The sequence below is a fragment of the Python bivittatus genome, unplaced genomic scaffold (genome assembly GCF_059951505.1).
Source record: "Python bivittatus isolate LINGU-HERP-01145 unplaced genomic scaffold, Pbiv_v1 ctg000190_np1212, whole genome shotgun sequence".
Classification (NCBI taxonomy): domain Eukaryota; kingdom Metazoa; phylum Chordata; class Lepidosauria; order Squamata; family Pythonidae; genus Python; species Python bivittatus.
This window is the reverse complement of record NW_028277042.1, coordinates 10,430,141-10,454,343: the sequence shown is the minus strand read 5'-3', so window position 1 is coordinate 10,454,343 and position 24,203 is coordinate 10,430,141. Positions and strand designations below refer to the sequence as shown.

The 24,203-nt window shown below is 44.0% G+C and overlaps 2 protein-coding genes across 2 annotated transcripts; one reads left to right on the top strand and one right to left on the bottom strand.

The window, feature by feature from the left end:
• The first annotated feature begins 540 nt into the window (after positions 1–540).
• Positions 541–16,617, top strand: TK2 (thymidine kinase 2). Its single transcript, XM_015888791.3, has 10 exons — positions 541–887; positions 4,052–4,089; positions 5,605–5,679; positions 7,541–7,594; positions 8,618–8,707; positions 9,539–9,612; positions 11,648–11,736; positions 12,366–12,445; positions 13,252–13,332; positions 14,791–16,617. The coding sequence occupies exons 1-10, from the start codon at positions 713–715 to the stop codon at positions 14,893–14,895; spliced, it is 861 nt and encodes a 286-aa protein (XP_015744277.1). The 5' UTR covers positions 541–712; the 3' UTR covers positions 14,896–16,617.
• A 1,690-nt stretch (positions 16,618–18,307) lies between these two features.
• On the bottom strand, positions 18,308–23,744 carry LOC103052170 (uncharacterized). The gene is made up of 2 exons (XM_088136008.1): positions 23,281–23,744; positions 18,308–21,089 (listed from the first exon to the last, which is right to left on the bottom strand). The coding sequence occupies exons 1-2, from the start codon at positions 23,593–23,595 to the stop codon at positions 19,671–19,673; spliced, it is 1,734 nt and encodes a 577-aa protein (XP_087992134.1). The 5' UTR covers positions 23,596–23,744; the 3' UTR covers positions 18,308–19,670.
• Positions 23,745–24,203: the final 459 nt, after the last annotated feature.

Genomic DNA, 24,203 nt, shown 5'->3' with positions numbered 1-24,203 from the left:
GCAACATTTCCTTGCCCAGGTATTCTGAGTCTTCATTCCCTGCAGTACTTTTGCACAATCACAACTGGGTTAACCAATACATCACACTAAGCTATACTACGAGTAGCTTGATTTTAGCATCTTTGTGAACCAGACTCTCATTTTTATCCCTTCCACATCAACCCCGCGAGGAAGGCTGGGGTGAAAGAAAGCAGCTAGTCCCCAAGCCACCATTGAGCGCCTGCCCGGCTACCTTCACACGACACACGACACACGCTTACCAGATTCACCTTTTTTCTGGGCTTATTCAAAAGGCTGAATCATTTGGTGAGCGAGCCGGCTGGGCTCGCCCACGCCAAGAAGCCCTAATCACGCTTAGCGTATTGTGCGAATGCTAAATGCAACGCTTTGAACTGAACCGAGCCCGCCTGATGCAGCGGATGAAGGAGAGGTCTCCCTGTCTTTCAGCCTGCCCCCTCCGGGCCAGAAGGCTTGAACTACACCTCCCAGCACCCTCTGCCAAATCTGGGGAGCTGCGGCGCAGCTGCCCTTCTCCCCGTTGCAAGGCGCAGCTGCTGGAAGCGCGCCCAGGAAAAGCGGCGTCCGCGAGCGCAGCTGCTCGAGCGGCGGAAGGAAGGAAGCGGTCGCCGGCCTGGGCAGCTGCTCCTTCCTGCCTTTGCAGCGCAGCCGCCCTCCGGTTCTTGCAGGAGCTACGCACGTCCGGACATGGGCGATGTGGGTGGCGCAGCTGCTCCGCCACCGACCCTGGCTGGCTGGCTGGCACCTCCGGGGGGCTGGGCCTGCCTCGGGCGCCTGCCTCCGCAAAGCCGGTCTCCCGGAGCTTCGTCCCCCCGCGCCGCCGAGGGATCAGCGCTGCGGCATGGCCGGGTCTTCCCAGAACGCCTTTTGTACGTCCGGTCCGGCTCGGGTCCTCCCCGGGGTGGGGGGCGCGGAGGTTGCAAGGATTCCGGGCTGCTGCGCGGTTCGTGCCATCCGTCGGAAGGCGCAGACGGTCCCGGCGTAGCTCGGAGATTCGCCTCTCCTTTGTTAAACGTCCCTTGAAAATCCTGAAATCGCGTGGAAACGAAACGCAGCCGTAAATCGCCTGGGTTTAATGAACCCATTAAACGAACGAATGGAGTGTTTCAGCGTCCCTTGAGTGGGAAAGCTGAAATTTAAGCTGCTGACGACCAAGAGCCTTGGGGCGTTTTCAAGAGAAGCAGCTTGACCGTTTCAGCTCTTGTTTGGGGGTGCGGGTGATAGCTCGGCTTTGATGAAGTGGCTTGTGAGGCACCACAGCTTATGTCGTGATAAATGTATGAATCTTGAAAGATTAAGAATTCTTCTAGGACAGAAATATTTGGTTTTATTATTATTTTTTTAAAAACCACTTAAACCTGGGCTTAATGATGACACAGCTTGAAATGATGCCTGGGAAATAGAGTTCAGTGACAGACAAGATGCCAGCATCTGAGTCTCCACTGAACTGATGGACGGGGACAGGGGCTTGCTTTCGGTTGAGAGAATAAAAAGGCCAGGGAGGAGTCATGCATTCCACTTCATGTATTTTGGAGGAAAGATATCAGTGCACCGGAAATAATGATTTATTTATTCCAATTCCTCATTTATTCCAGTTCCTTTGGATGATTTAAGGAATCAGATTTCAATTCTCAAACCTTTTTTTCTCGGTGTTAGGCAGATGGACAGAAGACAACCTTACTCCGATTCTACGTAAAGGATGATGCGTGATTGGATTCACATAATACAGCAAACCCACAAGCCAACCCTTGGCAATTCAACTTGATGTGCTGTGTGAATGCAGCCCATCTGGTTGGGTGACAGTTTGGTGCATCCTGTGAACCCAGAATAGTGGATTGAGTAAACCATGGTTCAGATAGCCATGCTAAGGCTTTGTTAACCTTCACCAACCTGGTATCATCTGTATGTTTTGGACTATGCTCTCAGACGTTGGCTGGGAATTTGGGGAGTTACTGTCCTCTGAATGGAGGGGACTGATCTTGAGAAATCGTGGGTCATATATCAAGCCAAGCCAATCCCTCCCATTTCCCTGCCTTAGCTGCTAGTTATAACATTGAGCTTGGTCTAGTCCAGTGTTTCTCAACCTTGGCAACTTTAAGCGGAGTGGACTTCAACTCCCAGAATTCCCCAGCCAGCATGGCTGGCTGGGGAATTCTGGGAGTTGAAGTCCACCCCGCTTAAAGTTGCCAAGGTTGAGAAATTGGTCTAATCTGTAATTTTTGCTATTCTTGTTTCCTGGGTAAATATGCCAGTGATCCCAGAAGGCCTTGCTCTGATGCAAAGGACTCCAGGTCCTGTTGTAGTCTTGGCCTTTCCCACATCCTTCCTGTGCCACAGCGTTTCCTGTGTCTGCATCCGATCTGGGGAGGATCGAGTGCTGTGCAAGTATGTTTGGTGGCACCTGCGTTCACACTAGCCTTTGCCTTCCTTTTCTCTTTACCCAGAAAGGCAAAGATGTTTGACTTTTTTTTTTTTGGCCCATTTTGCTACCATACCTTTGAACTATAGTTTGCACTGGCTAGGGTTGCACATCCTGTTTACCAACCAAACCATTTAATGGCGTAGTGTGATGCGTGGAACTTGCAAGGAACAAATTAAGTCACATTGATTGCAGGCCCTGCAGTTAAATTCTGCAGTGAGGATACTATTGATCAGGATTCCAGCAAGGCTGTTCAACCTCCTTTCCTCTTTCCCTGATTTTTTTGAATATTTTTTATTAAAAGAAGATTTCACAAAGATTTAGAAAACTACAGAAACATAGAAGAAGTAGAAAAAGAAAGAAATTATAAAGATAACAAAAAAGAAAGAAAAAGATGTCTAACGTGACTTCCGATCTGCGCAGCAGTTGCAAACACAGCAATTACCATCTCCACCCTTTCATATTGCATATCATCGTTCCCTTCTTCCCATAAACCAAGCTTTTTAATCAATAAATCCTGAAATCACCAGTTCATTTTTTATCCGTTTTCAACAAAAAGTCCATAAAGGATTTCTAGTCTTTTATAAAAGTAGCTGTAGTTCCCTCCTTAATCAAACAAGTCAATTTAGCCATTTCTGCACGCTCAGCCATTTTCACAACCTATTCCTCCATTATTGGTGTTTCTGTAATCTTCCATATTTGTGCATATAATAGCCTTGCTGCAATCACCATATATAAACCTCTCTCCTTGATTTTACATCTCTTCCTGCTCCCTAAGTTGCATTCTGTAGCTATACTGCAAATTTCAGTTACTCTGCATTTAGGGCTTTGCCCCAGAGATTTACACTTTTCTGAACCTCAGAATTGCTCTTAACACCTTCCTTGTGCTTGTGCTTGTGCTATGTCCTTTTTGCTACAGACCCAAAAGTGTTGCACCCTAAGCATTGAAAACTACAAGCAAAGGTTATTTTGTTATATTTATACCCTATATTATTTTCCCCATGGAGCTTGGGGCAATTTATGTGATCTCTCTGTGTTCTATTTTTGAAGCAGTCCAGTGTGCTAGGTTAGGCTAAGCAGGTCATACATAGTACTAAACCATAAACTATACAGTCGTTTGCAAATTATCATAGAGCCACTTGAACAATAAGTTGAGCTCAAACCAAGCCACAGTTTGGCTTCCTGTGGTGTGTGAAACTTGTTAGTGACTCATGTTAAATTCAGCCAGTGAGTTTCTTAACTAAATGATCAGGAGACTGGTGGCACCTATTCTAACACATTTTGTTAAAACGCATAAGCTTTTGCACAGCAATTTGTTAGTTGGAAAAGGTGCTACCAGATTCCTTCTGATTTTTTGCCACCACAGACTAACGTGGCTCTCCTCCTACAGTGTCATCTAATGAGGATCTGAAGCAGATTTTCTTTAGCCGGAGACTCTAACCTCCTCCAGTTTAACACCTTCTAAATGTGTTGGGTTTGTACCTCCCAGATCAAAAGACACCATTTTAGGAGATCCAATTTATACTATATTGCCCTTTGTAGTACCACTAATATTTCAACTTATTGCCAGCACCAGTTACTCTTCCAAATTAATGCCTTTGTTTTGTTTTAAAGATAAGCACTTGGCAAAGAAGGAAGAAGGGAAGACAGTTGTAAGTATGAAGCTCCCATATGCTACATTAATGAAAGCAAAGCTCTTTGGGCATGAGAAATTATTGCAAAAGATTGAATGAGACAGTAATGAAAATGATCTCTGTGCATTTCTGAATGCAGACTGGCAAATCTTTTTTTTTGCGGGGTGTACCATGTGTTATAAAGGAGAGGAATAATAATATATGGGTAGTACTTTTTAAAAAGACTTGGGAGGTACAGTTTACAGATGGGGAGGATATGTGAAGTCTCCTATTGAAACCCTAACTGAAGGGACTTCACATCTGGAACTGATAGTTCATGCTCATTCTCTTGATTCAGAACACGACAGCAAATATGGACTTTGTGCCACCGTTCTTATTTGATATTTGATGATCAGCTCATTTGATATCAACTCTTCAAGTTTATCCAGACTGGGAAACCAACTCCACAAGCAGATTAGAACTAAGCTTTATTGAGATAGGCTATAGCAGTGTTTGTCAACCATGGCAACTTTAAGCTGTGCGGACTTCAATTCCCAGAATTCCCCAGCCAGCATGGCTGGCTGGGGAATTCTGTGAGTTGAAGTCCGCACAGCTTAAAGTTGCCAAGATTGAGGAACACTGGGCTATGGTAAGAGAATCTTGCAAATTGGGTTGTGTTTTTCCTCCCCTCCATCTTATACCCCAGGGAGTCAGGAGTCTCTTCCTAATACAGTGGTACCTCGGTTCACGAAGTTAATGTGTTCCACGATTCTGGTCACGAACCGAATTGGTCGCGAACCGAATCAAATTTCCCCATAAGGTTCAATGTAAATAAGGTTAATCCGTTCTGAACCATATGTATTTTTTTTTAACCACAAAAATATGAAACACAGTACAGTACAGTACAGTACAGTATGAAGAGAGAGAACACTAACCCTGCTTGAGGCGACGCCAAAAAGCTTCACAGCAAGTGTCTGTCTGCGACCGCGATCTTGCCTAGAGGAAGCCACGACCACATGTCAGAGCAGGGAAGATGGCCACGGGTCGTGTTCGTCACCCGATGCGGAGTTCGCGAATAGAAGCAAAATTTTGCGAACGCTGCTGTTTGCGAACCGAATTGTCCGTGAACAGAAGCGTTCGTGAACCGAGGTATTACTGTACTTTCTCCTTTCCAAGGCTCGAGGAATGCTCCTCCCCTTGTTGTTTCTGTAACAGCTTCTGAGTATTTCCCTCAAGGCCATTCCGTGGCTCTCTACAGCGTGGTAAAGATGATATTCTTTCAGCAGAGGGTCCAAGTGTATATATATAAAGACACGGTGCGTGCCTATAAGAAGGCTTAAACCATGTAACCCAATGAATTGGTGATTTAGAATGTGGATTTGGGGGGATTGTTTTTAACTTAGGTAGAGAGGAAAAAAAAGTCCCGTGGATTTTCCTAATTGAGAGAAAGACGTTCCCAGCTTTCTGCAGAATTTGAACATCACCCTGCTTACCTGTTGTCATTTCCTCTAGTGCCAGTCTTAATCAGGATTTTGTTCTTTCTGTTTTCATCAGATCTGCATCGAGGGGAATATTGCTAGTGGGAAAACAACCTGCCTGGAATATTTTGCTAAAAACACTGGCATTGAGGTGATGCATTGTGGGTTCTGTTAAATTCTTGAGTTTTTTCATATTCTGAGGGTGTTTCATGTGGATGTAAACAAATATGGTCAGGATTGGGAGCCACATGTTCAGTGAAATTCCTGCGGTATGAAGTATTTCCCCCCCCACAGTTCCTTTGAATATCACGCCTTGGTGAGAGTTCCAGAACAGTTGCTGGGTTTTTTCTCTCTCTCCTGAAACTGCTTTATATGACACTCACTTCCAATGCCTCGCAGCAGATTGCAAAAACATAACAAAATAATAAAATTAAACTCCACAAAATTTATAGCACCTGGAAAGCCTTGCTGAAAACATGCTTGAACTTTATAAACTATAATAAAGGGGTTGAGTGGGGGAAAGGCTGCTATAACGGTCACTCATGCCCTGGTCACCTCTGGGTTGGACTACTGTAATGCGCTCTACATGGGGCTACCCTTGAAGAGTATCCGGAAGCTACAGCTGGTGCAGAATGTGGCGGCGCGGACAGTTCTTAATGCCCCTAGGAGGGCACGTATAACACCGCTGTTGGGCGAGCTGCATTGGTTACCGGTTTGTTTCTGGGTCCAATTCAAGGTGTTGGTCATCACCTTTAAAGCCCTTCATGGCACGGGACCAGGTTATCTGAGGAACCGCCTCGCCCTGGTCACTTCAGCCCGTCCCACTCGGTCCAGCAGAAGGGGCAGGTTGCAGACCCCACCGGTCAGGGAATTTCGATTGGTGGGGTCTAGGCAGAGAGCCTTTTCTGCTGCAGCGCCCGCCCTATGGAACATCCTGCCTCCTGAAGTCCGGTGTGCCCCCTCCCTCATGGCCTTCAGGAAAGGTATTAAATCCTGGCTTTGCCAGAAGGCCTGGGGGCCAGAGGGGGGCCCGCACCTGTGGAGATGGCTGGTGGGATGATGGGTTGCCCCCCCCCAGCATCTTACAGGTTTTTATAGGGCCAAAATTAGAGGAGGTTTTTTAGGGCATTTTTAATATGTTTTTTAATTATTTATAGTTTTTAGCCATCTTGGAGAGAATTGTGTTTTTTCTTTTTTATTGTGAGCTGCCCAGAGTCACCCGTGGGGGAGATGGGCGGCATACAAGCCGAACAAATAAATAAATAAATAAAGTAAGTAAGTAAGTAAGTAAGTGGCATTTTGCTCCATCATATAAGCCTGTCCTTGGAAAAAGCAGACTGAAGTGCTAACCGGCAGACTGAACCTGGTTTAAACCCATCTCTGTGTCACTTGTGTGTCAATTTCAGAAGTTGTGTATCACTGCATCACTTCTGGAATTGACACATATCTGCTTGGCTCACCACAAAGGGTCCTTGTGTTAAGTTTCTTGAGCTCTTTTAGAAGATAATGGTGGAGGGATTGACAAGGACTGGCTCTGGTTGTTCAGAAACTTAAGAAAAGGAAGGTGCAGCGACAACAAAAAATCTGTTTCTGCGTTTTTCTTTCTTTTTATTGAAAAAACAAAAAAGATCAAGACCAAAAAAACCTCTTAAACAATACAGAATTCAAAAGAAACACAAAGCAGGCACAAAAACGAAGCTAATGAAAATAATGAGAAGATCACAAACTTGGGAGTATATATATGCATTGTATACATATTTTTGTTTTCTTTTTCCATCTAGTGAAAAAGCATAAGAGAATCTTAGGAGAATCTTCCCAAGAGCAAAATATATTTGTCTTTGGCAAGGCAGTGGGGCGTACAGAAGCTTGCCTACTTTGCCTGCTCTCTGTCTGAGGGTACCAGCTGCTAATCTTCCCCATTTCTTGGTTGGTTCTCTAGTCTAGGCTTCAGAGAAGTAGACTGAAACTTTCTGTATTGCACTGATTTTTTTTTTTTTTAATTTCCAACCCAGGTATTGCCAGAACCAGTATCTAAATGGAGGAATGTTCGTGGTCATAACCCTCTGGTAAGTTGCCAGAATGAAGCTCCTGGACTTCTTTCCTGCTGAAATTGTTTTAACTGTTTGAATGCCCATGAGTTATGGTGAGAAATTAAAACTGAACTACCCTTATCTAGTATCAGGAAACATATTCATTTTCGGTCTAAGTTCAAGAGTTAAGAGTTCTTAACACATGAGTAGGTTTCTTTACAATAAGGGTCTTTTATATGACTCAGTAGAATTAAATGTTCCAAGACAGCATATGCTTTATTTACTCTTTATAATTTTGGTAATAATTTTCTGGTTGCCGACCAGAAACGGTCGACGCTTCAGCGGTTCGAGTCCAGCCTTCGTGTTAAACAGGGTGAGCTCCTGTTTCCTCCCCGGTTCCTGTCAACCCAACAGGTCGAAAACTCACGAGTAGATAAATGGGGACTCTCACTCCGGTGGGAGGAAAAATGCTGGCGGCGCCTTGCAAAAAAGGAGTCGGGAGCAGTTGCCGGTAAGCGCGAAAAACTGCGCGCGCCCGAAAAGGGGGTGAAGCAACGGACACCCTGCCTCCTGCGCTCGCCAGCTGGGCTCTGCTCTAGGAAGGAGGCTCTGGCAAACCACTTCCGAAAAACAATTGCCTTGAAAACGGCAAGGACTTGCCCAAGCAGTCACTGCAGGGTCAGCAATGACTGAGCGCAGACCAAAAAAAAAATAATAATAATTTTCAAACCTTTTTTGAAAATAGTGGCCTCAGTTCTCTAAGGTGCTGGTCCCTTTGAAGCCCAAATACATTTAGGCCCAAAGGAAGGTATGAATCACCAACTTTCCTTGGTGGCCAGGGTCCCACTGAGAACTGAATATGCTCAGTAGGCCCTGCCCATTGGGGAGAAAAAATTAAGTGAATATTAGAGCATTTGGAACTGTATGTGCTCCTGTACTTTATACTGCAGCAATTTGTTGTACATTCTCCCCTCCCCTCCTCCTCCTCCTCCTCCTCCTCCTCCTCTTCTCTTTTGAAACTGAATACAGTCCTAATGTTTTTTTGCTCCCCAATGCCAGGGTTTAATGTATCAAGATGCAACACGGTGGGGGTTGACACTACAGACTTACGTGCAGTTGACTATGTTGGAGCAGCATACAAGACCAATGGTATGTTTTGGAGCCGAGTGCTCCTGTTAACAGCAGAGTTTTCATTCTGGACTGGAAAAAGACTGTATGCAATTTGAATTTGCTCATCTCTCTCCCTTCTTGCCCCTTCCACTAAGAGAATTTAAGCTGTAAACCCTCGGGAGAGCCATGGCTTTGAAACACTTCTGCTCCTCTGTAGAAGAGAGTGCACAGGCTTGCCTGTTTTCCCTTGAGGTCTGCATTCCAGTGGTGGGCAGAACCCAGATGGGCAGTGTTGACCAAGTGGGTCAAGATGCACTTCTGATCCTCTGGCTGCAAGTTCTCTACCCTGTTATAATCTAGTACCAGAATCCTAATATTAACATTAAGAGCCGGTGTGCCATAATAGTTAAGATCCTGGACAGGTAATGGGGAGACCCTAGTTCAAATCCAGTCTCTGCCATGGATGCTGAATGGGTGATTTTGGGTCAGTCCCCTTCATTTCATCCTACCTCCCTGGCTTGTTGATGTGGGGAAAAGTAGGAGGAGGGAGCATTATATAGTTTGAGTTCCTGAACAAGGGGTGGGATTGAAATCTAACAAAGTTGGTAGTTTCATAATGGCCTTGCTGAAGTTAAACAAACTTTAAGGTAATAAGTAAGAGGTATCCTTTTTCCACAAATAATCTGTAGTCCAGTGGATCTGAAGATGCTGCAGAACAACTAATTTCCCCCCTCCCCTTGAATAGCCAGCCATCTGGGTGTCCGTCTGTCCGTCCGTCCATCCATCCATCCATCCATCCATCCATCCATCCATCCATCCATCCATCCATCCATCCATCCTTCTAAATGGCTTTTGACATTTAATTTGCAGATTTCTCCTATAAGAATGATGGAGAGGTCAATTTACAGTGCAAAATACATTTTTGTGGAGAACTTATATCGCAGGTATAGTACAAAGCTTGCTTTTAAAAGAGTGGCTTCATTTTGAAGCGTTGCTTTTAGTTTGAATTTATATTTTGAAACATTGCTTTTAGTTCATTCTGTAATAGCTTGTTATCAGGAGCAGAGCCAAATTACCTGCAAATTGCCTGTTGCACACTGACTGACTAAAGTGCGCTGAGACAAATATATTGTGAGACAAACAATATATTTTCAGTTTCTCTTCCCATTATTTTTGCATTCTAAATAAAGGAATAAACATACAGCCAAACTAGACTTCTGTTCTGAAATATTGGAGGAAAAAGGAGACGCAGTTTGTTATTCCACAAGGTGGCATCTCTGCTACAGAGTCTCTTGAGCAAAGGTGCAGATGTGATTCTACAGAAATGTCCAAATTGCTGAAGAAACATGATGTAACGATTATTTTTCTGATTGCTAAATTTCTATATGTGTATGGCTTTGAAGAAATCAAGTTACTGGTTTTGGGCATGTGCATATTGGATATAACTTTGAAACCATGATAGTTGTTGGGTTGGGTGGGAAGCTATACACTCGTTTTATAAAATTAATCTAGTATTCATTAAATCTTGAATCTTGTTTTCTATTATTTAAAACTGCACTATAAATAAGCCACAGTTATATGCCATATACTCAGGTTAGCTATGGAGGAGAAGGCTAGTGAAAGCATATGACTTACCTGCATGGAATTTCATGTGCTCTCCTGCATGTGTAGTAACCAGGCAACACAGAGCTGATTCGTATGAATGTTGAAGTAGTTTCAGTACATGATTACTGAAAATAGATACATCAGATATATTAGATAAAAATATTTTGGCTTGATTGTCGTTGAGGTGGAAATATACCTAGGGAGGGGAAAATATATGCATTGATTCCCAAAGATAAGTAAGGTTGGACAGCCTTCAACTTGGATGGAAGACAAGTAGAAAATACCAGGATTGTTGGCTAGACTGGGAAGTCAAGAATATGCCCCAGAGGAAGAGAGGGTTGAATTGCTTCTTTGTGAAATATATGACAAGGATGTATCTATGAAGGCATCAGGAGTTGAGCTTGACTTAAGGGAGATGTTATCTGTCTTCTAAAGGTGGCAGAACATAGCAGAGGTTGGCTGACCTCAAAAAAAGCTGAGAAGGTTGTGCCTGGTTAGTACTTGGGGAAGAGAATTCCAGGATGGTGGCTAGACTGGGGAGCTAAAAAAAAAGAATATTAAGAGAAAGCAAACTACTTCCATATTGTTGCCAAGAAAACTGCATGGTTTGTGTGGAGTTGAAGAAATCCTTATCTGGCAGGATTGACATGGTGCCATGGGCACCCACCAAGCTCATGAGAGGTGCCTCTAACCTCCTATACAGTTAGTCATCACTGAAGATCACTTATTTAGTGACTGTTCAAAGTTACAAGGGTGCTAAATGACAGAGACTTACAACAGGTCCTTGTACTTATGGCCATTGCCGTGTCCCCATTGTCATGTGAGTGCGATTTGGGTGCACAGCAACTGGTTGCAGCATCCCACTGTTACATAATCGCCATTTGCAACCTTCACTGCCACCTTCTGACAAGCAAAGTCAATGGGGGAGCTGGCAGGAGATTGCAAATGGTGATTGTGTAACAGCGAGATGCTATCACTGTGTGGGATTCACCTAAGTGTGGCAACTGGGACTGCTGCAACTGCTGTCGTAAGTCAGCATGGTCATGTGACATCGTGCTTTATGACCACATTGCTTAGCGATGGAATTGCTGGTCCCGATTACGATCTTTAAGTAAGGACTACCCGTATGCACACGCAAATCACACTGACAAAGCCACAGACACACTGACAAAATCTCACGGTACCTTATCTGAGATTTTGACAATCAGGTGTGAAATCTTAGTGATTAGTTTTAGAGGGAGATTTTTGGCCAGTGTACATCTTGTGTGATGATGTAGAGAAAGATCACCAGTCACTGGATGATAGTATGAAGATGACTAACAGAACTGTTGACAATCTTTTTTATTTGCGATAATTCTCCTGTATTTGTTGTAGTGGGAAAATGCCAGAAGTAGATTATGTCATCCTGACTGAATGGTTTGACTGGATCCTCAAGAACATGAACGTGTCAGTTGATCTGATAGGTAACACCTCCACTGATTCTACGTGGGGCAGGAGGGAGGCTTCATGGCTTCTAATCTTTAGGGACAACTTTGGTAATTTGGGTCTTATGGATTAACAAAAGGTTCTCCAACAAGATACCCACCAGATAGTTTGGATTTCAATGTCCATAATTCTTTAATCACTATGAATAAAGGGAGTTGAACTTCAACATATATAGGGGAACTAGGTAAGAGAAAGCTGGACTAACAACATTGTTTGTAAAATCTGTGTTCTTTTTTTTTTTTAAATAAAGTAGATGCTTGTGTGTGTGTGTGGGGGGGGGATAGATTAACCCTTTAGCTCCAAATTCTTTTTTTCTTTTGATAGTTGAAAATCTAGAATAAGTTCACCTTTAGTCTCCATTGCATTAAGGGCTTCTTCCGGTAGTTTCCGTGTTCCGTGATTCCATAAATGTACTCTAAATTTTTAACTTGAGATATTTATCACTTTGGGATTTTTTTTTCCTGAGTAGTGAATAGATTCCTGTAGGTATAATTTTTGGAATTCATTCAGGGTTGAATCAACTCTGCTTCTGAGTTAAAATACTTCTGAAATGGTTGAAACAGCCTTGCATACTTAACAATTTAAAACTGTAATTTTTTAAATGCAGTTTATCTACAAACTTCTCCTGGCATGTGTTACCAGAGACTCAAGCGGAGGTGCAGGGAAGAGGAAAAGGTCATTCCCCTGGTAAGGAGGAGATCTTTCAACTCTTTGGAAGATTACAACTTGGCTGGTTGGAAGAAGAAAGGAAAGATTTCAGTCCCCAAACAAGAGGGTCACAGGCATCCACTGGGGGAGTGGGGGGCAAATGTTGACAGATGCATGATGATGTCATCACACAGATGATGCATCTTCAGTACTTCTGTCAGACATCATGATGTGAGAGTGGCATTTGTGCAGTGATACCCTGATCCACATGCCATTGTTTTAATGTCATTTTGGTCTGTTTTGGATGTGCTGAAGAAGATGCATTCTATGATTAGCAGAAAGCAGATTCTTTGCTAAAGTTGTCCCTGGGATTTTTGGGTGATGTTCCCTGCCTGTTGACAGCAAGTCATAGAACAGGAAGAGTCCTCTCCATGCTGGCTGGGGAATTCTGAGAGTTGAAGTCCACATATCTTAAAGTTGCTGAGATTGAGAAACGCTGCTTTAGATCATTGATTTGAATTCCCTGCTCAGTTAAAAGATCCCAGTTACGCCTCTGCCTGAAGAGGTGTTCAGTGTTCAGGAACTGATTGGAATGGGAAAACAGCTTGGCTATCTTGGATGAAAGAGGTCCTCTGGGAATACGGCCACCTCCCCTCCACCTGGTTGCCCTGTTGCAACTTACTACATCAGATATTTGGCTGTAATTGCGACTATTCTACATTTTGCATCTAGAGAACACAAATCATGATTAATCAAAGTACTTTTGGTTCTACTGAAAAAAAAAAAAGAAAACCAATCATCTCTCTTTCCCCTCCTGCTCCTCCTGCTCCTCCTGCTCTGGACAGGAATATTTAGAAGCTATTCATCAGCTTTATGAAGACTGGCTCATTAAACAAACATTGTTCAAAGTCCCTTCTCCTGTGCTTGTAAGTATATATTCATGATTATTTTAAAAGATAGTTTGGCCAAGGCAGGAAAAGGATATCTTCTATTATGTTTGTAGAAAAAACTCTTGCTCTCCATCTGGTCACATCCCAACATTGACTACCTTTGAGTGCTTCTTCGACTTATAATAAACTTTCCGCAAGAAAGGGAAACATTTTAATAGTATTGTTATAGACAGCCATTTGGATTTCAGCAACATGGTTCTTTCTAGCAAATATGAGGAGCTGCCAGTTTGGCATGGTGTTTTAAAAGGGGCTATCTGGAGAGCTTGATCATTTCTTGCTGTTAAAATGGCCAAACGGTTGATCCATGTTTGATATGCCTGGTTTGGCTTATTGTGATGGTTTGAGGGCAGGTCTTCCTGGCTGTCCTTTAGTTGAAGTCCAAACTAGCATGGTCTGTGCAGTCCTGGACCTCTCCCAGTTTACCCCTATTTCTTCCTCCTCTTGACTGGGTCTTTAGTATTCAGGTTCAAACTCCTGATGCTAAACTTCCAGGCTGTTCATGTAGAAACATCCCATTATTTGAATAATTTGATTGCAGTTCATGAGTTTGTGCTAGGCTTGTTTGTGCAAGCGATCACCTCACATTTGAACCCTCTTCCATCTGGCTCAGTATTTCTCAACCTTGGCAACTTGAAGATGTGTGGACTTCAACTCCCACGATTCCCCAGCCAGCATGGCTGGCTGGGGAATTCTGGGAGTTGAAGTCCACATGTCTTCAAGTTGCCAAGGTTGAGAAACACTGATCTACCTCCTACTCTTTGTAATTGTCTCCCTCTTTGAACTACATTTGGGGTCTGATCTCCTGAGCTTTAAAAAAGGCACTTAAACCATTTCCTTTTCCAAGACTTTTATAAAGCTTGAAGACCTATTCTTTCTGGTTGCTCTACCTGATACTGGCATAAAATTTGGTAGTGCTGGAGTTAGAGGTGTAAAATTGATATGCGTACACACACTGCTGTATTGCAATATTTATGCCTGTATAAATACAGTATAGTATACTGTACAGTTTAGTATGCTACTAAAAATGCTATTAGTTGGTGAGGTCACACATGTTGGCCCTGCTTTATACATGGCCCGTTTTTTTTTTAAACATAGCTTATTATATGAACTATAATTGGTTGCATTTACATGATATGCTAAAACCAAACAACACTTTTAAGCCAACAGTCTTGATTGAATGAGCCACATAAGTGTGGTAGCCTGTTTGCTTTAAGGAAAGGCATCGTTTTGCATGGCATCTGAACAAAGAATGATGGATGTGTATGCCAAACAAGCTGGGATTTGTAAGCCAAGAGCAAATCCTTATTTAGAACAAGCTCATGAATGTTGGCTTGTTTAGCATACAATCCCAATTTCAGACTTAGATATTGTATCATCCATAGATTTTTTTTTAGAGATGTGCTTCAGTATTTGACGACTTGGGCCTTTTTTAAGGTGCTGCAGGCTGACCATGACCTGCAGGAAATGATGGAGAAATATAAAGAGAATCAGGACCAAATCTTAATGCTGGACCACACACAACGCCATCTGAAGGATTAGCTGTCTCTTACTATGGACAAGGCGCTGTTCCCCAAAGCAACTTCCCAGGTAGTGCTTGTAAACCTGAGGGCATTCTGAGAAGCTTTACAGAGTTGTCCAAGTGTTGGAATTACAGAATTGCGGAAAAGGCCTTCCAGCTTCATGCAAGATGACCCACCCTGAGCAAGACTGCAGCCTAGTCTTGGAAAGAGCTGGCTTCTGCACAGAGGAGTCCCCTCTCCATCCTCAGCCCCTTCCCTGCTTTTGGTCTCCCCCTCCCTTGAGGAGTGAAGTATAAGAATCATCTACAAGGGAGTAAATACATGCATATAAGTTGTGGCTATTTCTTCTCTTTCACAGCAGCCCTTCTATTTTTATAAGCTTGCACTTTCGCTGCCAGTGAGAACTGAGAGATTCACAAATGATGGAGAAATATGAAGAGAATCAGAACCAAATGTGTAGCTATTGCTTAATTACTTCTGCTGTCAGCAGATCCTGCTGTTTGGAGTTAGCAAATGTATAGCTTGCTTCCTGAGAGAGCCTGCCTCAAATGCAATCACATTTAAATCTTATTTTTTTTAAAAAGGAATTTTAATACAGGAGGGGTGGCAAAGAAAACAACTGGCCAGGCTTACTACTCATGACATACATCTTAATATTTTATGTATACTAAAAACTTTATACAGTACGGGATAGTTCAGTTCTTTTCCACCCAGGAATACGTAAATTGCATAAATTATATGAAACAGGTAAAGCAGCAAACTGATGGTGTTGACAACCAAAGCTGGGTTGTTGTCAGAATTCATCTCTGGGGCCCACTTTTGATGGCCCTGACCCACTCCTGAGCACCACCCCAGGCAACCCAGCTGGGATCAAGATGTTTTTGCCTCTCACCCTTCCTCTCTTCCAAGGGCGGATACTTCCCAGGTGTCCCCACATTGAGCCTTAGTTAGCCCATTGGCGAGATGGTTTCTTCTGGTAAGAAGAGGCACCACTATGGCTGATGGCCTCCAAGAAACAATCAGGAAGAGCTGCTGCTGGAAGAGGGAGAAAGTGAGACAAGCAAAAGTGCCCCAACCCCGACCAGGTTACCTTGCCCTGACCAGTGAACAAAAAGACCATTAGAAGCGCCTGAATTATTTGCATGGCCCTGTCTGGGCAGGATGGGAGTGAACCTGCTCCAACCCCCAGCCTCGCTTTGAGAACTCCCATTTACTTTATATTCCCTAAAAGTCAGTTTATTTGGAATTACTTCTTTATAGAATTTTGTATTTGATATTAAGAGTTGGGTTCAAACAATAGTCACGCTGGATCAGTGACTTATGTGAGCTGTAGGTAAATGATGGAGAGCATGCAAATCTTTTAAATTTGCCTTAAACTATTACCTAGTCTGGGCTAAAACATTGCCCTTAACTGAGGTGGGAAGATGAGTATAAATTTTGGTTCTGGAATAGAACATGTGTTGAAGGTACATATTTGCACTGAAGAGAATATGAGTTTGCTCAATTTCTTACCCCCCCCTTTTGTACAAATGATTTTATTAATGAGTGTAGAACTTTCTGTTCAGCATGTTGTAAAACTCTTGACTATTTACTAAAACTGCAGTTTACCAGGATAAGGAGAACGGCAGATGTGATTCCAAGAGATTTATCATTCCTTTCCTTACTACTTCATTAAAAATGTCTCATGCATTATTATCTCAAATACTTACTGCAATTAAAGAGAACAACTGTCCACTTGTTATTTGGCTTATTCTCTTTGGGACACTGAATTCTAAGATGGAAGAGATGGTTGCATCTCTTATTTAAGTGGGCAATGTTAAAGTTACTGGCAGAAAATTAACATCCGATTCAGTTATTCTCTAATTGAGCTGCATAGTGATGTAAAAATATAAGCATACATTAAAAGTCTTTAATATATTAACAGTTATTGCCTGTGCTTTGATCTATGTCAAGATACAATGGGAACACTGCAATCTTAATCTGTTTTCCCACCAAATATTAAATAATCATTAAAATCTTTTCAGATTCCACAATTGATCTCACTCCGGTTTTGAGAGCAATTATGGAATAACTGCAATATAGGAAGATTCACAAATTATTTTGTATAATATTCTCAAGGGCTGGATAGGAAAAAATTCATTTGGCAGTGGACTCTTACTTCACGCAAGCCTACAGTAAGACTTTGAGGATCCAATGTGTTCAGTCCGAACACTGAAACAGAAAACTATGCTATAGGGTGCTCTTTTAGCCTTTGTGTAAGGTTTGTGTGTATGTGTGTAGTGCCTTCGAGTCAGTGTTGACTACTGACTGCCTGGACTAGTCCCTGCAGTTTTCTTGACAAGGTTTTTCAGAAGTGGTTTGCCATTGGCTCCTTCCTAGGGCTGAGAGAGAGTGAATGGCCCAAGGTCACCCAGCTGGCTTTGTGCCTAAGGCTGGACCAGAACTCACGGTCTCCTGGTTTCTAGTCCAGCACCTTCCTTCCTAGACCACACTGACCTTTGGGCTAAAAGAGAGGGATTGGCCCAAGGCCACCCAGCTGACCTCATCCCCAAGACTGAACTGGAATTCAACAGTCTTTCGGTTTCTAGCCTGGTCCCTTAAACCACTACACCAAATTGGCTCTCTTTGTGTAAGCATCCCCAAGAGAAGGTGGTGTGATGATAGGAGAATGCTATAAACTGAGCAAAGACAATTCAAGAGCATTTTTTTTTTAATTCCAGAAAAAGTAGTTTTCAAGCAGAAGCAAAAATATTTCACAGGAAATTCTTCTATCTTGGCTTTTCAGGAATTACATAAGCAGTCCATATGCTGAACCCTGAGTGTCAGCCACTTGTGACAATGAGCGAACGGATAATGCTCAACTTGAGATCTGTATTGACTTTCATAGGTTTCTTTCTTGTAGGGTTGAGAAACCTGCACCCCTCCAATTGTAAGACTCCAAGTCCCACATTCCCTGAATATTGGTCATGTTAGCTGAAGCAGACGGGTATTGAAGTCCAATAGGTCCCTCAGCTCAGCCTTGCTGGCAAAGGAGCACAAAATGAGTTGGAGTAACATGATTAGAAATAATAACCAAGAGTAGGGAGTCAAAAGATAATTTGGTGTGAAAAATGTTCATGTGTGTTCCTTCACTAAATGTTGAAAATATGTCCAATGAAATGTGTTCGACAGATCATCATACACATAGTATGTTGGCTGTTTGCTTATTTTGGTTCATCATCATAAGACTACATTTTTTTTGGACAGTCTTTTGTGAAATCTAGCTGATTGACCATGGAAGGGACAAAAAATTTATCTGCAAGTCCAGAAGAAGCCAAAAGAGAGGAAAAGCCAAAAGTAGAAATAAGCTTACTATTGCCAACATGTTTTGGATCCAAATGGCTTTTCTATGGGAAATTCAAAGGAAATTATTTTCCCCTCATTTTCATCTGTTGTCTTTTTTTTTTTTTTTTTTTGCTAGGGCAGACAACATATTAGAATTTAAATGCTTCCCCCCTCCCCCAGATTTCCCTGTTGGATCAGCTGAGTCCAAAATGCTTTTTCTTTAAAAAAAAATACCAAGATTCTTGGGTTCTTTGTTTTCTGTCAAATTATTTTTGGTTATATTTCAGTGCAGAAGAAGCTTAACATTAAACTTTATCTTGTAGTCTAGTCAACCTGTTATATTGTAAGGAGCCTAACAGAAAGATGTAACAGTGAACTAATCAACAGCAAACTTGGAGCTATGCAAATCCATTTGATATTCTATTTTTCTGGATATCTTTCATACATTAGAAATAATCACATTTAAAGTAACATTTAAATAACATTAAAAATGTTACAAAAATAACAGTTCATGTATTTATGAAGCTGCCTATTATGAACTTACAGTATTCAGGATCCAGCCAAATCAAGATAACTTTTTCTTATAGAGGTAGTTCTTGTTTAGCAACTGCCTCAGACAGTGACTGTTCAGAGTTACAACGGTGATGAAAAAGTTGGTAACCAATTCTCGTATTTATGACCTTTGCAGGTCTGTAAAACAAAGGAAAGCTGAAGTAAGATCGTAAGCAGTGGTGGTTTCACTTAGTGACCACTTTGCTTAACAACCAAGTCGCTGGTTCCAACTGTGGTTGCTACATGAGGATTACCTGTAATCTTGTATCTTAAAGCTCATGATTAATGTTTCTTTGATTAAAACTGAACTGGGTGGGAAGAACATAAAACACTCAGAGAAACTTCAGAAAGCATTCCTTATCTGTACAGTTTCTTAGTCCTAGTTCTTTATCCTGGACAACTTTCAGGCACTTAGGGATTGCATAAAAGGCTGGAGAACTACCAAAAGGATGAATGGGACACTCGTGTTCCCCCACTGTGTGTACCCCTCTTTATCCTGCCTGCTAACCATTAGTCCACAGACAGAGGCATATCTAGAAGAGACTGGTTAGAGATGCCTAAGTGGATGAAAAAGGACATGGGTGCCGTTGAAGGGATGGTGATTTTTTTCCATCCTGTGGGTGCCTTTACATAGCAATGCAAAAACTAAAACTAAAAAAAAATCTTAAAATTTTAACATGCTTTCAATGATTTCACAGTAAGAGGATGCTAAAAATCTCATGAGATCTTAGCTGAGCACATCTGAAGTCGAATGAAATATCACATGATAACCTCTTGCTAGATTTCACCATTTGATGAGATGGGGCAGGGATCTAGTAGACACACTGATGCTCTCAGAGACCGTATGACCAAATTTGCTGTAGCTGCAACTCCGTATATCCTGACTTGCTAGTCCCAAAGCTCCCAGGGACTTAAGTTTTAGTTATCTTTGTTAATAACAACGTAACCTTCTAGGCTGGATTCATTCATATGCACCCCACCAGTATCAAAGTCTGCCAAAGATGAGTGGAGGGGACATCCTTCTTGCCTATACTGAATACATGCTGGAATGTCGCCACAGTACTGAGCCTCAGAGGGAATGGGACAGGTTGAAATAGGTGGCTCTCCAACATGCTTAAAATACCCTTCTGCTTCACACACAATTGGAACATCTCGATGTCTGCCATAACTTGGACCAGGTGTGGGATATTTGCACCCAGTGATGTTACTGAAGTGATCTGATGAATAGAGGTCCATGTTGTAACTGTCTCTACGGGGTAGGTCTGCAAATTTCATCCCAGGATGATAAAGTTCTTCAATGACTCTCTGGCTCCTTGTGGATTCTGGACGTGCTGTTTCTTCCACAGGATACATTAGCCTCTCCATGCAGTTTTCCTTGTTCTTCGGCTTCTTATCTAACATCAAGGCTAAGTCACTGGAGCAGTGACATGATGGATGCACCATGCTGCCTTTCAGTTCTTTGGGTTCATCAATTGTATCTGACCCATGAAGGCTCAGACCCTTCATTGCCTCGCATATCTTTGATTCAATTGTCTTTTGACAAGAGTCTTGAGTCTGGGAGTCATAAGGAGTTTTGCTTCCCACAGTAGAGTCACTGAGGATGGCTAAGGCTTGAGGTCCACTTTCATTGGAAGGCAGAAGAGTGAGTGATTTTGCCCCACTGGTTGGTAGGCCCAGCCTTGTTTCAGTAAGCCAGGTTTCCCCATTGGTTGCTCTTGAAGGGGGGGTGGAAAAGTGGAGGGGCTTTTGCCCAATGACAATGTCGCTGTACTTAATCAGAAAGTCCTCACTGTCCATGCTTTTGATGCAGGAGTGTGTTGAAGTTTCCCCTGTTTCGTTTTGGTTCATGTCCTGCTCAGGAGTCTGTTTGGAAGCAGCTGGCTTAGTCTCTGTTGTAGTGCATTGGAGACCAAAGTTGTTTCCATGCTCCATCTTTTCTTGCTCTTTGAAGGCACATTGGCTGTGGCTCAAGCATGCCATTTCGGGATTTGCTGTCCCGTTGATTTCTCCAGTGGTCACATAATCTTTTCTTTGTGAGATTTCCTGCTTTTTCTCTAGGTCAACACAAGGAAGACTAAGTTTTTGGGCCCTCTTCTGCAGAATATCAGCCAGGTCACTGTCTTTCATGTCCCCTGCAATTTCAAGAAGGTCTTCGCATTCAATTCTTGCAAGGAATATTTCAAATGCAGTGCATTCCGCTTCTTCCTCATTAAGTTTTCTGACCAGTGAATATTCAGTGGCAGTGGTGGCAACATAGCCAATTTCTGACAGCAGTTGTTCTATTACACTTTCTGGAAGAACGGACTTTATATAGTATACAAAGTTTCCTGTAAAAGTCTGGAGAGAATGAGAAAATAACATCAGGAACTGTCAGCATGGAGAAAACTTAGTATAGTACCATTCTGAGAAATTATGGGTTGAGGTCCTTCTTTGGGGATACAGTCAACAGAAGAACTCAGACTTCAAGCATGTTATGCAATAGGTCAAGGACTCGTTTTGGCTAGTCTTAGAAATCTTCCTTCCTGCTGGCCCTCCACTGTATGCCCTCTGTTATCTCTTTACCTGATGTGGTTAGCTAAATCTGGTCTTTGGGATATCTATTGTTGGACAGGAATCTGGCTAAATCATGAGTAGATCTTAGCATCTTTAAAGGATATGGCATGCTATCTCAGCAGGATTTAGTGGAACCAAGACTAGAATATTCTTGTTATCACAGGCTTTCTGAGCACTTTATGAGATTAAAGTACTTAATAGGAGTTCAAATCTAACAATTATGGAAAAAAATCTAACAATTATGGAGAGCACGGGGAGGGGGAGCGGGGAGAAGATTGGGTGGGAACACAATCTCCGTCAGCATTGTCATGATTGGAAACAGGCCCTTTCCATTTTTAGTCTTAATTTGTTTCCAATTTCTGGCATTCCTTTTTTCACACTCTGAGGCTCTTCATTTCAAATAACAGTGTCTTCTCCTTTATTTTAACAGTAAAAAGCAAACATTTCATTTTGTAATCAAGGAATAAAGCTGACTTATTGAGCTAGCCAGCCAGACTGTAAATCGTGAAGGAAACCACGATTCTTCAGTTCCACGCACCAGTTGCTAAGTTTCAGAGCAAATGGAATCTTTTCAGGGCAAAGAGAGGTCCAACAGGCAGCCTGGATGGGTTAATGAAGAGGCCAAGAGCAACTAAATCTTTTTTTTCTCCTAAGTGCAGGAAGGGGAGAAAAAAGTGATGGGGAAACACTGGGGAATGGTTTCTTCTGCCAAGAGCAGGGTTTCTCAACCTCGGCAACTTTAAGAGATGGACTTCTAACTCCCAGAATTCCCCAGCCAGCATGGGACACATGAAAGCTCTAAACAGGCACATCACAGTTAAAAACCACTCTTATCCACCCAGCTAATGTAGGGTAATTTCATATATGGGGTAACTGTGGCTGAAGTGCTGGTGTAACCACGTAGACAATGTTCAAATCCACATTCCCCCATGGGAATCTCCCGGATAGACTTTGGACCAACCACTCTCTCTCCACCCAGCCTCCCTATCAAGAGAATTAAACTGGAAGTTGGAGTCGACCACCTTGGATGCTGAGTGGAAAGGCAGAATTTAAACCCAGATGTAGAAACTGGAGGCAGAAGTACCTCACCTTGAGCTCCCAAGGCAAAGGAGGACAAATCTAACCAAGGAAAAATTAAACCCCAGATGGGCTTGACAGATCAGGTCAACCTGGTGCCCTGCAGATCTGCCAGACTCCCACTTCCATGGTCGGGGTGGCTGGAGATGAGGACAGCAGGAGCTGAAAACATCAGGAAGGCACCCAAAGTTGGTATAAGGAATATCTGGGTTGACTGCAAATGGACTGCATTGTTTGCAAATACTTCTACAATTCTCTTCATATTACGGGAGAGGTATCTCAAGAACATGCAGCCACTTCAGAAGAAGTGGGTGCACATTGCTCCTGTACAGATTTTGTGTCAATGAGTAATTTTACTAATAGCATTTTTAACTCTGCTTTATTACCTTCTCTAGGGACATTACCAGTATGGTTAGGCCAGGGTTTCTCAACCTTGGCAGCTTTCAGATGGGTGGACGTCGACTCCCAGAATCCCCCAGCCAGCAAAGCTGGCTGGGGGATTCTGGGAGTCGACGTCCACCCATCTGAAAGCTGCCAAGGTTGAGAAACCCTGGGTTAGCCTGTAAAATTAAACAGTGTGAATGGTGGCTAAGGGGTTGAAAGAAGACCGGGAAGACCCTGGTTCTGGTCTCTGCTCCACCACGGAAGGTCCCTGGGGAGCCTCAGGGCCCCTCTCTTTCTCAGCCCAGCCTCTCTCACAGGAGGGTGGCTATGGGGAAATCGGAGGAAGTTTTGTTTTTTTTTTAAATCCTTCTCCGCCTTGGGTTCCCGGAGGAAAGGCGCCCGAGCGGTCAACCCGCCCCATCCAGGCGAGAAGCGGCCAACCGCCCCCCCCCCGGGAGAGCCTCCCTCCCCTAGCCGACCCTCCCCGGGCCTGGAAGGATCCGCCCCTCTTCACCTTGAGCGACTTGATTTCCTTCCTCCAGGGCGAGAGGAAAAGGTTGACGCAGAGCAGCTCCAGGTAGCCGAGGGCCTGGCTGAGCTGCTGCAAGACGGCGCCCCCCGCCCGCTCGCCGCCCCTCCTCCAGCAGCTCTCCGCGATCGCGCCCACGTCCCACTTGCCCGCCTCGGAGACCCGCAGGCGCGCAGCCCGGCTCTTCAGCGGCGCTTCGTCGCACGGGCGAAGTCTCCCTTCCGCCCAGTTGGCGCGGTAGAAAGCCAGGTAGTCTTGCAAAACTTCGCGCGGGGCAGCCGCCGACGGGGAGCTCCGCATGCTGGCCCCGCGACCCCTCCGGGGCACGCTCCTTCCCGGCGCCGCGCTCGAGCGGAGCGGAGCAAACGCGGAAGCCCCCGGGCAGCTCGCAGGACGCGGAAGCGGTGGCGGCAGCGGCGACTCACACCTTTGGCCCTCTTTGGGCGGCGGGGGGGGGGGGGGCGGCGAACGAGGCTGCCATTGGCCCGGCAGCTGCGCTACCCGCGGCGCCAGTGGCTGCGCCTGCTGCCGCTCAAGGCGCCGCGGAGCTTTGGGCGCCCGTGGTTGGCACTTCGGACGCGCGCGCCTGGAACCGGGAAGCGGGCGCTGCCGCGGAGCAAAAGCGAAGCCGGAGGAAAGAGGGAAGTTGGGTTTTGCGGGGGGGGGGGGGTCTGGGTTCAAATGCAGCCCGCAGAAGATGGGCGTGGCTCGCTCCGGGCGTTCCACTCCACAAGGGCCACCGTGCGTGATGGGTTTTTTTTTTTTTACCCGGCTAAGCCGTGGGACCGCTTGTCCCGAAGCCCACAGTGGAGCGGGGCCATTCGCAGTACGCGCAGAGACGGCGACCCCTTTCTTTCATAGCCAGTTAAAATGCAAGCGCCCCGCGAGTCCGGTGTTTTGGGGTCATT